The following is a 13,197-nucleotide window of genomic DNA, read 5'->3' as shown; positions in this document are numbered from 1 at the left end:
TACCTTTTCAATAGATATTCCCATTTGGATATACCACAAACATTTCACATGCTATAAGTTCAAAATCCAATTCTTCTCAGGGCTGTGGTTAGCCCATACGGTGCCTTAGTGGTAATTAGAAAGAGGTGCCTCTTTTTCCTGGCAGATACAGTGCTGGGCAAGATGCAAGGTTTGTGAGGAGAAGGGCTGGATTCTGGTCTCCATTCCTTCAGTGTGGCCAGGTATTCTTGGGCCGTGTACACCCTACACAACCATGCATGGTGACTCTAGATCATCTCTGCTCCCACCTCCAAATGAACCTCTATCTTTTTCCTCTTTTCCCTATCTTAGAAAATGGAAACATTATTCACTTTGTTCCCCAAACCAGAAACTTGGGCCTTATCCTTAATGACTCACATTTCTTCACCTCCCACAACCAGACTATTGATTATATCTATCCCCTTCATGCCATCTCTTTTGCCAACAGCCTAAGTTCAATGGTTTCATCATTTCATGTCCTGATTACTACATAAGCCCCACCTCATCTCAACTATCCACTTTCCACCCCTCCAGTACATTGTCCATCAAGATCTTTCTAAAATTCAAATCTGATTGTGTCCTTCCATGCCTTCACATCTTTCAGTGGTTTCCACAGTATAGATAGAAGATAATATTCCACTTTCATAACAGAGCTTTCAAGGCCATGACTGGCCCAGCCCTGACCTCTAGCCTCTTATCACTTTCCTCCTTATATTTCAACTCTAGTCATAAAAAGTTACTTTTTTTTTTTTCTCAAATGTGCTACACACTCTTGACTACTGGGCTTTTGCATTTTCTTCTGCCAGAAATAATCTCTATACTACCTTCATCTGGTTGACTACTATTCATTCATAAACTCACTCAACATTTAAAATATCTATTGAGCATGTGTAATATCTCAGGCACTCATGAAGTATATATCCTAGTAGAAGGAAACAGTAAACAAGGAAATAAATTATACAGTAGAATGTGATGCTATTGAAAAAAATGAAGCATGAAAAGGGGGGGCATCTGCAAGGGATGAAGCCAGAAGGGTCGAGTTGTCCAGACCACACAAGAGTGCCAAAGGCTAGTGTAAGGACAATGGCTCTTCCTCTAGGAGAGCTGAAAGCCATTGGAGGGTCTGGAGCAGAGCACCACTCAGTCTGCTTTGCTGAGAATCCACTGTGGGTGGACAAAAGGCAGATGCAGGGAGCACAGTGAGGAGGCTGTTCCAGTGACTTGGGCTTTTAGTGTCTGCTAGACAGCTCTTGTTCCAGAAAACTCTTCTGGTTCCGCCAGTCTAGATTAACTGCTTCCTGGCACTGGATGTTCTGATCACAAGTAACCACAAAACACCTTAAATGCCTGTTTACTTATTCCAAGCTCCCATTAGACTATAGAACTCTATAGTGTTGAAGCTATGAATATCTTATACTGTGATACAGTTCGGGACTTGTGCCTTGCACACAGTAGGCATTAGATAATTTTTGTCAAATAAATGACCGAACTCCACCAACAACTGAAGGGCTGTAAATCTGACCAAAAGTGCCAAAAACTAGCAGAGATGGCAATTTTTGGTTATCGAGCTCAGTGTTTATTAACTAATAATTCACATTATTGACCAGAGAAATACTGAGGGCAGAGAAGAAAGTAAGGAGGCCAATGTGTGTGACCAGACTAGCCCTGGCGAGTAGCAAAAGCAGGGATTTAAAGAACCATATCCTGAGGAGGAAGGCCTCTGAGAACAGCAGGGCTGAACATCTCTCGAAGCTTTTTATTTGGTCTTGTGAATATCTAAGTCCACATCATAGAAAAGTCTGAGAGGAGGAGTGAGAGGGGAGGAGGGAGGGAGGGAAAAGGGAGAGAGAAACTGGGAGAAAAATGATTAAAAGGCAGTTTTCTAGACGTCACCTTTTAAATTATCTTGCTTTAGCAGCACCGTGGATAAGGAAAAGAAAATTCTCCAGGAAAAGAAAGAAGCGAGTGTTTTCTGCCTTCCTAAAAGTCACAGGCGACTTCCATTTCTACCTCCTCCTCCTTTCTCCAGCCTTGTTTCTTGACGCTCTCTTGCTACACAGCCTTAGAGCCTCTGCCTTCATGCAGAGTTGAGAATAAGGTAGGAAAACAAAGGATGCCATAAAAGCCCAGGGGAAGCAGAGGGCATTTTCCCAGCCATGAATGCAATGTCCATGTGGCAGGGTAACCAGTGGGAAGGGCATGGGACTCAGAATCAACTGATGTTTGTAAAATCATGGCTCTGCCAGTAGCTACTTATGTAACCTTGAGGAGGTAACATAACATATTGGAGCCTGAGGAATCTCATCTCTAAAAGATAATACAACCTATGTGAAAGCAGCTGAAAGTTTTTAAAGGGGATGCTTTTTGAAACCTCTGGCAAAGACCACTTAGCTATTGCTGGTCATATGCAGGGGAGACAGGCACACAACCTGCAATGCACATAATCCACAGGCAGCTAAGAAAGAGCTGGCAGTGCCGTAGGATGTATTGAGGGTTTCGGCCTGACTCCTGCAACAAGAGGGCTACTGAAAGATACACTGAGTTATTATTCTTAGAGAAGAAAAAGGGTGAGTCTTTTGAATAATTATGAATTTGAGATCTTGGGAAATAAAGGTGTGGACCCCAAGCTCTCAAAGAGTGAAGGTAGATCCCAGACTCTAGAAATTCTGATTCTTTATTCCGTGGGGTTTGACTTCTCAGCTCAGAATCTTTTTATGGATAGGAGTAAATGTTGTGAAAGTACAAACAACAAAGAATGTGAAAATTAGAGGCTGCAAATACAGAAATTAGGGGGTGATTCAGGAAGCGCTTCTAGAGAAAACGATTCAGACCTGAACATCTGCTCCCAATTAAAGTCTCAAATTCTTCTATGAGCAGAGACATAATATGGAGACTACTTCATTGGTACTTAATTGTCAAATACTCCTTTGTTATGTAATTTATAAACGAATATGAAGGGGAAAAGAAATTGTTTTGACTCATTTTAACAACCTTTGGGGGATACTTACTAGCATAACATTAGTGTGCAATAAACTGGCATTGTGATACTCAACAGGAATATTACACTGTCATCTATAATTCTATGGTTTCTCACCCTACAACTCAGTCACCACGATCTAAGCAATCTTCACTGAAATGTTGCTTTTTAAGAGCAAATAAGAGGCAAGATAAGAACATTTTAATTAGCCATGATCGACAAGACCCCATGTGCACTCCTGGGTTTTATGTGCCTTCCAGGCACTTTCATCTGTGCCAGCTGTTCAAATGTATTAATTCTCTGGCTTTTATTTCCTGCAGGGCCTCCCTACTATACCCACTGGAAAGAACGCAAAGTACAACCCAGCTGGGTCCTGCCAAGGCAAATTAACAATGTAAACTTGCGCAGTGTGCTAGAGGTCATTTTTCCTGCCATTTCTTCCCCTTGTCAGTGTTAAATATTCACCCTGCTCTCTTTCTTATTGATGTTGGTGAACCTGAAAAGACACCATATAAATCACACTGGATTTTGGAATACCCAGACACTTGGTGGAGAAGAAAATGAAACAAAGGCCTGTGGCTCAAGCAGAGATGGGAAAAAAGGCTCTGGGGCCCCTTGGCCTCTCCTTGGGAGGCATTAATTTAGGGACAAATAAGGAAGAAGCAGCGTTCACCCTGCTGTGTGGAACATGCAGAAGCACCTTCACCGTGGCGTCTCATAATCCAAATCATGCACATTTCAACATGACACTTGCAATAAGCACGCACATGGTGAATTTTAATGGTACTGAGAATGTAAACAGAATAATTCAGGCTGAAATCCAGATGTGACAGCACAAAACTAAGGAGAAATACATACTTATCAGGGGATCCAATATCAAACCTATCTTAAAGAGTGATCAATCACTACACACTGTTACCCTTTCCTTTTCCTCATTTAGATCAGTATATCTTCACAAATTTGGGGTTAAAGAGCCCCAGATTGACATATGGCAGGATGTACTTTGTGACTGGCACCATATCCTTTTTTGCCTCCCACAGTTTTTCAAGGGATGTCTTATTTCATTTCTCTGTGCTTTACTTGGGCTTAATTCTTCCAAAATATGCTTTATTAGGGGTGTTTGACCTCTTTGGCTGCATTCTCAGAATGGATAATCACAGTTCACGGTTCGATGGGCTATGGAGTGGCTACCTTGACACCACATTTAATGAGAGGCCTGTGACTTGGGAAGCATGAGGCCAGATGATGAAGAAAAAAGAGCACCAGGACGGGGATGAGGAGACCATTTTCTGGTCTGGGCTCTGACCCCATCTGAGTGGATCATCTTGGGCATTTCTCTTCACTGACCCCAGACTCAGACTCTTCATCTGAAATGAAGGGTTGGGCTAAAAAGTCTCTGAGGGTTATACCTGACTCTCTGAAGCATGTTGTGTCATCTGAAAGGCCCTTTCCTCAATTAGCACACTCCAGATCATTGGGTGGGGTGGTTTGGAGGTGAGCATCTAGAAACTCCGAGACCAAAGGGGGAACTGCCTCAGTCCTGGGCTGTGGGTGTCCCCAGTGCATGCAGGTGGGTGGCCATAGCCATTGGGTACCAGACCATGTTTAGTTATAGGCCTACTGCCCTTTATCCATTTCTTGCAGGTCCCAGAGATGGATCCAGTTATTGAACTGTGCACACTTAAGGGAGGTGGAAAAATGAAATCAAACAAAAGCACACTTACCTGGCTGGTTCTAGCTCCCCCACCCCTAATTATTTTATTATGAAAAATTGCAAACATATATAAAAGTAAAGAGAACTATATAATCAACATCCATGTGTCTACCTTCCAGTTTCAACAATTACTAACTCAGGGCTAATCTTATTTCCTCTATACTCACATCCACTCCCCTGCCTGCTTGCCTCAGATTCTTTTGAAGCAAATTCCAGACATCAAATCATTTTATCCACAGATATTCCAGTATACATCTCTAAAAGACAAGGTCTCCTCTTTTAAAACAGAACCACAATACCATCATGCCGTCAATACAGATATTCCAGTATACATCTCTAAAAGACAAGGACTCTTCTTTTAAACAGAACCACAATACCATCATGCTGCCAAAAAATAATAATAATAATAAATAATAACAATAATAATAAATAATAATAATAATTCCTCAACATCATCAAATACCATAATAATAATAATAATAACAAATAATAATAATAATAATTCCTCAACATCATCAAATACGTAGTCAGGCTTTACATTTCACTGACTCTCTATAATTAAGAAAAAAAACATTTCTTTGAATTACCTGGTCCTATCTTTCTGATACTCCTATTCAAAACCGTCCCCTCCCACCATACTAGCCCATTCGGAGTCCTTCTAAACATTTAATACATTTGTGTCTCTGGTATCACAGTCCTACCTCAGCCCTCCAACATCTTTCCCTTCTTTTCCACCTACTCAAATTCCTTGTAATTTTAAAATCACAGTTAAACCATACCATTCCCATAAGAAGCCATCCCAATATCAATCCAACAGAGAAAGAACCCCTTCTCTCCCCAAAATTCTGGAGCATTTGTTTTGCTTCAGTTGTTTATTTACTGCCTGGTAGAATTGGTTGTTTTCCCACACAAACCAATCATCATTCCAATTGGATTCTAAGTTCCTGTGTGTCATGACATAACTTTTTGAATCTCCATGTAATTACTAGTGAAGTATTTTACTTACAATAAGTGTTCAAAGTATCCAATGATTGATTAATTTACGCTTTGCCAGGTACATGAAGGAGCACTTTTGCTCCCAGAAGCCATCAGCTTATTCTCCTGTGCTCCTTTGTAAATACTCTAACCTCATTATGAAAGTAACTTTTCCAGCTTAAAGGCTCATTAGGGGAACTGTAAGCTGTGTGAGAATTTGTTCAGAAAAGGGCCTTCCCAAAGGAAAGCAACTCTGTGACAAAACGAGTGACAGTACAGGCTTCCTAGCCTGGAAGTCAATGGCCACATGAGGGCTAAAGAGAAACTTATTCAGGTGAAGGGTAGTCAGGCAGCACTCTCATCATACTGACCGGACCTCTTATGAAATGCAAGTCTACAGCATCTCCTTGGCTGGCAGAAGCTCATGTAAATTCATAAGGAGAGCCCATTAATTTCTAATGTGTGGCAGAAGATGAGGGATCAATCTTGTTTTCAATACTCTACCAAGACCCCACTGGGTTCCCCAAACACATTTCCTGAATGACGGTGACTCTCAGCAATTATACATGGCCAGAAAACAAAGAACCTTTCTTATTACCCCTCCCCTCTTCAAATGTGTATGTTTGTTTACTTGAGTGGTTAGCGGGGCAGGGTTGGTGATGCTGGGTAGAGGCGCCTGACATCTAAGTTAAAGGAGTGTGGCGAGGCAGAGAGCTACATGGGCACGCATTTAAGGGCAGCACGACACCCAGTGACTTTCTACTTAGTTGTCACAGCTCTAAGTAGACTTAATGTGTCTCGAGGAACCAGTGTTATTTCATTGGGCAGAAGTCATATAATTTTCTTAGGGCTCAAATAAAGAAGAGGGTCATTCATGGGTTGTCATCGGCACAGAATGGAATCGGCTTGGAATTTAATCATTTACATCATACCCAAATTATAAGAGCATTAAATACTCTGTTAGGTGACAAATGTAGCTATGCTTCCTTTGCAAAGCATTATTCCAGGATCTGGCTCAAGTCTTATTAAGATCATTCAGAATGGGATGAACAATAAATAGTAGATGGCATCCATCCTACAAGCTTCTTGAAAACCAATTTTGAAGAGCCCCAGGGTGTTAACGGTGATCAAATTATGAAATAAGCCTTTTTCCTCTTGACACAGAAAGGAAGTTCCTGACTTCTTGAACAGGAATAAAGTAAAACTTTGAGGTCATATCAGACTACCTCACAAAAAGGCTGTTGTGTTTGTACCTGCTGTCTGCCAGAAGGAAGATAGGGAGAAAAGACAAGTCTAAAGATAAAACATGCCCTCACAGCAAATAAAAACATGTTTAAAAAGAGCCTGCATAAAGAGATTCTGAGAACAAAACTATCCAGCTTCCTTAAAATGATATTCAAATTGTAGGTCAAGGTAAAAATGGTTGTGGGCTAAGGCAGTTTTGAGATAAATGGTATAAATAAGGCAATTAAAATAGGAAGGCTTTCAAATAGAATCCAATCAGCAAAATTCACAGGAGTATTTAGAACTAATTATAATATATCTGTTAGAATAATTCTCTGAAGTAGCAACCAATACCACAGTTATTTAAATATCAATTACCATAGCAGATTTTGTAGCTATCAGTTAAAAACTGTAGTCAAATCACATGTTCTGAAGCTAAATTTATAGTCATTATAAAACTTGGAGCTTTTACTATGCTCTAGAGCTTTATAAAATAAGAGACACAAGTCACTTGTCGTGGTTGCTATGAGACAAATGTTTACATCACACATTTCTGGAAAAGGAAAATTATAGGTTCTTACCAAGTAATCATCAGGCTTGATACCAAAAAGTTCTCTGAAATATCGGAATGCTAGTGGAGCATATGTCTTAAATCTGAAGTCTGGGTAGTGATGTGCTGGGGTCAGATTGCTCCCTTCGCTGTAGTTAAAATATTAAAAAAGGAGAGAGAAAGAGAGAGAAACATTAGCAAAGACAATTCTGACTTCAAATTCTAGCTCTACTAGTCTTGGGTCAATTTCCCTTCTAGAAAAGCACCCCTTGATAGTGGGTCTCTTGAATCTCATGTCACAAAGGCTAGTGGTCACCAGGTAAAAACAGATGCTAGCTCAGTGAGGGCCACTACAAGCAGGTATTCCCTGCCAATCACAGTGTTTCTTCAGCCTGAAAACTCTTCATCATCCCTTTCTGAGAAAATCATTCCACCTTCCCTGGTGAAACCATAGTTGTGATGCTTTAAGTATAAGATCCAGGACTTAGTACATGGAGCAATTTTAAACATGTATTTTTTAGACCATGAATTTTGAACAATGGATAAATATTTTTAGCTAGGAATAAGTAAAATAATTATTTAAAATATCTGACCAACCATCAAAGTAAAATGGATGGGATCTAAATCTGTAAAGTCTTTCTTATATCTATATTTATGGAAAAATAAACCTTAATTTTTTAAGGAATTTTAAAGCCTGATTTCCATTTCCAACTATATCATGATCTTTTCTCCCCCTCTCTGGGTACATCTTCGAAAAATTGTTTGCTATATTTATGATATATAAAATGCTACAAAGAATAAACCAGTGAATATCCATGATCCCAAAATGCTACTTAAAAAATAAAATTTATCCATTTGGTGGAATCTCTTTTGTATTTTTTTACTGATAACATACCCCCCCTTCTCCTTAGAGGCATCCACTAGCCTGGATTTTGATGTTTATGATGTTTATCATTGGTTTTATTCTTTTACTACATATATTTAATATAACATCAGACAAGTAAACTAATCTTTCTGTACTTAAATTTTTCACTGTGAAAAACTAGAACAATGTAGTAGAATAATATACTTTTATGTAGAGGTTCAAGATCTCTTTTTGCCACATTCTAGATGGGACACTGAAGCTCTATGCAAGTTTATCTTGGTCTGATCTTCACTGATACCACATAGACAAATAAGCCTGTGTTCTTCTGGCTAACATTAAGATTAGTTTGCATTCTCTTAAATCATACTGGATACCTTGTGTGGTAGTTAAGATGCTCTTAACTCCTTGTAGCCTTGTAGTTTAAGTTTAAGCTCTGCCATTTACAAGCTGTGTTTCCTGAGGCCTGGTATTAAACCTCTAGAAATAAATGGCAAAATGAATGGTAAAGTGAATGGCCATATGCCTAGCATGTGGGGAGCCCCCAATCCATTTGGATATTTGTATAATGGTGGGAAACAGTCTAGAAGTGAACACTTCACATGAAGAATCAGTTAACAATACAGTTAAAAAAAAGAAAATGACAAAATGGGGAAATTATTTGTACCCCATATCACAAAGGGCTCCAATAAACACTATAAAAAGCTCCAAAATAAAGAGCTCCAATAAACACTATAGAAAAAATCCAAAAAGTTAATTAAAAACACAGCCAAATATATAATTAGGTACTTCACAGAAATGGAAGTATAAATGACTTAAACATATGAAAAGATGTACCACTCCATTCATCATAAAATAAATGCAAATTAAAATGTCACTGAGACCACTTTACCTATCACAAAAGTCCAAAACTTTGATACACCTCAAGGGAAACTGGCAGCCTGAAACACTATTAGTGGGAAAGTAAACTGATATTTTTCCTATGGAGTATATTTTCACAACTTCTGTCAAAATTACAAGTGTTCCTAACTCTTTGATTTGGCAAATGCATGCCTATAATTTATGCCACAAATAAAGTAGCATATGTACAGAATGACATGTGTACCTGGTTATTCATTAAGGATTTGGAAGCAATCTAGTTTCTCAGAATAGAACTGGTCAAATTAGTTATGGTTCAGCCACACGTCAGAATGCTATGCAGCTATTAAAAGAAGATCAGGAGGCTTATTACGTATTGACATGGCAAGCTCTCTAGAATAAAAAAGTGAAAGCATGATGCAGATACTGTGTATGGCACACAAAAGGCAAAAATATATTTTTGGTAGGTACATGCATAAAAAATCCTGGAGAATAAACAGGGCCCTAAGTAACAGTGACCACTGGGGTTGGATATTAGGTAAAAAAAAAACAAAAACCAGGGACAAAAGGGACACTTTTTACAGTATTCCTTTTAAAAGCATCATGAAGATTAAACCGTTATATGTATTACCATTCAAAACATTTTAAAAAATTCTTAAAAGATAGTGTTAAAAAGCCATAACCTGATACACACACACCAAAACAGCTCTGCAGAAGGGTTTGCTTCTGCATATTAAGCTGCTTCAGTGAATAACAAATACCAGGATGACATGAATGAAGCTCTTCTCAAGGAAATGCAAATTAATGGGACTGTTGGCCCCAGCTGGAGCTTGTCAGGAGTTACAGTGCAGGAGCTCAGAACCAAATAGCAGGTCAAGCAAAGATCAGCCAGCAGACACCACCCTGGGCTTTCTGAGGTCATGCACTGGCAGACCTACTGAGTGTGGGCACTGGCCCACAGATGTCCAGCACACAGGCTCCAGCACATGTATGAAATGCTCAGCTAAGACAGTTAAACACAACTGGAATCAACTTTAGTTCATTGGCCAGTGGGAGATCCTACGAAAGACTTCTATATGCTCTCCTTGCCTGAGCCTAGGCTCTGAAGACTGACTGTACAGCACTGAGACTTATTCAGCAAAATTTAAGTCTACCGAAGAACGGACTTCTTCACAATTTAAGATTTATATCACGTTTCTTCTATGCATTTATGTAGTGTTTGGGGGGAAAAGACCCACTTTACTATCTCGGTATAAAATCAAGCCTTTGGAAATTTCAACTGTAAGGTTTTCAGCAGTGATTCTACATGTTTAAATCCCATGAGCTGGTAAAATTTCAACAATAAAAATTTGGAGGCCAATGTGTAATTTCCAACTTTATTTTGCCAAGTAAGAACCTACACAATAAAGCAAATACATGATACTATCCCTATCAAGTTATAAAAGAAAGGGTATGTTAACTCCATAAAAGGAGCAAGAGACTTCTAATAGAGAACAGTACTTCCTCTGTCACGTCTCTCTCTCTTATTGTGTCAAGAAGCAGTTAAAGTTTGATCATGAAATAGTTCTGTCATTTTGATATTCACTGCTTCTGAGTAGAATTCAATTTTCAAGGCCGAAGCCAGTGCTCATCTTGAGTCCAAAAATATGCATTTCTTAATGGCGTCAGATATTTAGAATTACACAATGTTGAAGCTTGAGGAAGCACTATCTGCCATCTGGAATTTCCCATTTAGCAGATAAGGAAATCGAAGTCCAGGGAAGGAAAGTAATGGCCTAATCTGGCCAGGAGCAAACAAGATTGGGAGATTAGATCCACACCAGGGCACTGGAAAAGTCATAAGCAGACAGGGTCACCTTAACTTAAATTTGAAATTCCTCCATTAGTTTTCCTTTTCAGGATCCAGTTACAGACTTCAGGGTATGACCAGCCCAAATACCCCAATTACTCCTTCATGAGTTCCTTACATACTGGCTCAGGTAAGCTGAATTTGATTAGCCACATCGGTGTTCCCATCTGTGTGTACTGTGAACACTTCATCTTTGGATATGTAGCTTCAGAGCCGGATAATCAAGTGCTATCTTGGGTGGCATGGGTGGAGGGATTTGGTGTTAAGCAATGAAGTTAAACTATGTGGCATCTACAGGACACTTAAGGGGGTCCAGTTTTGGAGCTGAGACCCAGAGCTTTGATATTTTAGAAGCAGCATTTTATATACAATGAGCTTCCTTGATTTCAAATTGGGTTTGGGGCCTCTTGACAAAACAAGTAGGTCAGCAACACTTAGGTAATAGAATTTTAATGAGGGATTGGCTCATAAGATTATGGAGGCTGAGAAGTTCCACAATCTGCCATCTGCAAGTGGGAGGCCCAGGAAAGCTCATAATATAATTCTAGTCCAAACTTGAAGGTTTGAGAAGAACTAGGGGAGCCAATGGTGGCAGTACTGGTCTGAGTCTGAAGGCCCAAAAACTAGGAGCACTGATGTTGGAGGGCAGGGGAAGATGGATGTCTCAGCTCAGCAAAAAATGATTTAGCTCTTCGGCCACTTTTTTGTTTTTTTCAGACCTTCAACGAATTGTATGATGCCCATTTGAATTGGTTAGGAAATTTTCTTTACTCAGTATACTTATTCAAATGCTATTTTTTTCTAGAAACACCCTCATGGACACACCTAGAAATAATGTTTGACCAGCTATCTGGGCTAGTCAAGTTGATACTTAAAATTAACCATCATAGGAGTTCAAGTCAAGATGGCAGAGAAGAAAAATGCGGTGCTCACTTCATCTCATTACCACATCAAAATTACAACTAAACTACAAAACAATCACCATTGAGAATCGTCTGAAGTCTAGCTGAAAAGAAGTCCTATAACTAAGGCCATACAGATGAAGCCACATGGAGACTGGTAGGAGGTACAGAGATGAGAAACAAGCTGGTCCCATATCCATGTGCGGCCATTAAAAATTGGGAGGGATATCTCGGCTGCAGAGGTACTCCTTGAGTGAGGAGTCCTAGCCCCATATAAGGCTCCCCAGCAAAGGGTTCCAGTGCCAGGAGAAGTAGTCCCCATAACTTTTGGCTATGGAAAATAGTAGAAATTGTGGCTCAATGAGACAGAGGGTGGCTAGAGTACCAGGCATTCCTCTTAAAGACCTTCACATGAACTTACTCACTGAAGGACTCACTCATTCTAAGCTCCAGCACTGGGGCAGTAGCTTGAAAGGTGCCAGGGACATAAAGGGGGGAAATTGAATTGTTTAGCTTCAGGGTGAGAGTTGGAGGGGCAGCTTTCTCCCAGGCAGAAGTGTTGGCAGGGCTCCTGTTCCTTAGTTGAGTCCACCCCTCGCCCAGCATTCAGACTTAGGCAGGTGCCATATCTCTGTCTCCAATAGCTTGGCTAACACTGTTTGCTCCACCCTGGTCATCCCCTGAGACCCTGCCCCTCTGAACTTGTGGGCCCACCCAAGCTGTTTCCAGTAGCTTTTCCATACAAATAGCCCATCGTAGCTCATGTTGTGGACTTTCCTAAAATCTCTCAAAGTTTTGCAAACCACAAACAAGCAGCATCTTGCCTCACTGTGTCCCTTATCTCTTGCTAAGCAGCCCCATGCCCAGCATTAGCAGCAGCTGCCTCAGTTTGCGGCTTAGCTTCTCCCAAGCACCTCTAAGCCCAGCACAAGTAGCAACCATCTGCAGATCACTGTAGCTCATAACAAGGGGCCCTAGGCAGGACATAGGCAGTGGCTCACCTTAGCCTACAACAGAGCCCCTTGCAAGAGGCCCCAGAACCAACACACCCAGTGGTCAGCCTTCAGACTACACCAGACCAACATTCAACCACTTCCACGAACAACACACAGAAAGGGAAGACTCGGCAGGCACCAGAGCCCTGCTAAAGCAAAACCTGCTCTGTAGGGTCAGCCTTGCACAATAGCTCTTCCACTGTAGTCACTTCCAGTCCTTGCAACCAATCAGCCCGATGGTCAATCCCTCCCACTGATGTGCAAAGAACAAAG

At 40.4% G+C, this 13,197-nt stretch overlaps 1 protein-coding gene across 7 annotated transcripts in view; it reads right to left on the bottom strand.

The window, feature by feature from the left end:
• The window catches only part of PIP5K1B (phosphatidylinositol-4-phosphate 5-kinase type 1 beta), a 285,086-nt gene that overhangs the window by 112,115 nt on the left and 159,774 nt on the right, over positions 1–13,197 (bottom strand). For all 7 annotated transcript variants that reach the window (XM_015594528.2, XM_015594529.2, XM_006918403.3 and 4 more), the window contains one exon: positions 7,490–7,607. In XM_015594528.2, the coding sequence (XP_015450014.1) occupies positions 7,490–7,607 (118 nt within the window). The remainder of the gene's footprint in view (positions 1–7,489; positions 7,608–13,197) is intronic.

Source organism: Pteropus alecto, unplaced genomic scaffold (genome assembly GCF_000325575.1).
Source record: "Pteropus alecto unplaced genomic scaffold, ASM32557v1 scaffold95, whole genome shotgun sequence".
In the NCBI taxonomy this organism is placed as follows: Eukaryota; Metazoa; Chordata; class Mammalia; order Chiroptera; family Pteropodidae; genus Pteropus; species Pteropus alecto.
This window is presented reverse-complemented; position numbering and strand designations above follow the sequence as displayed.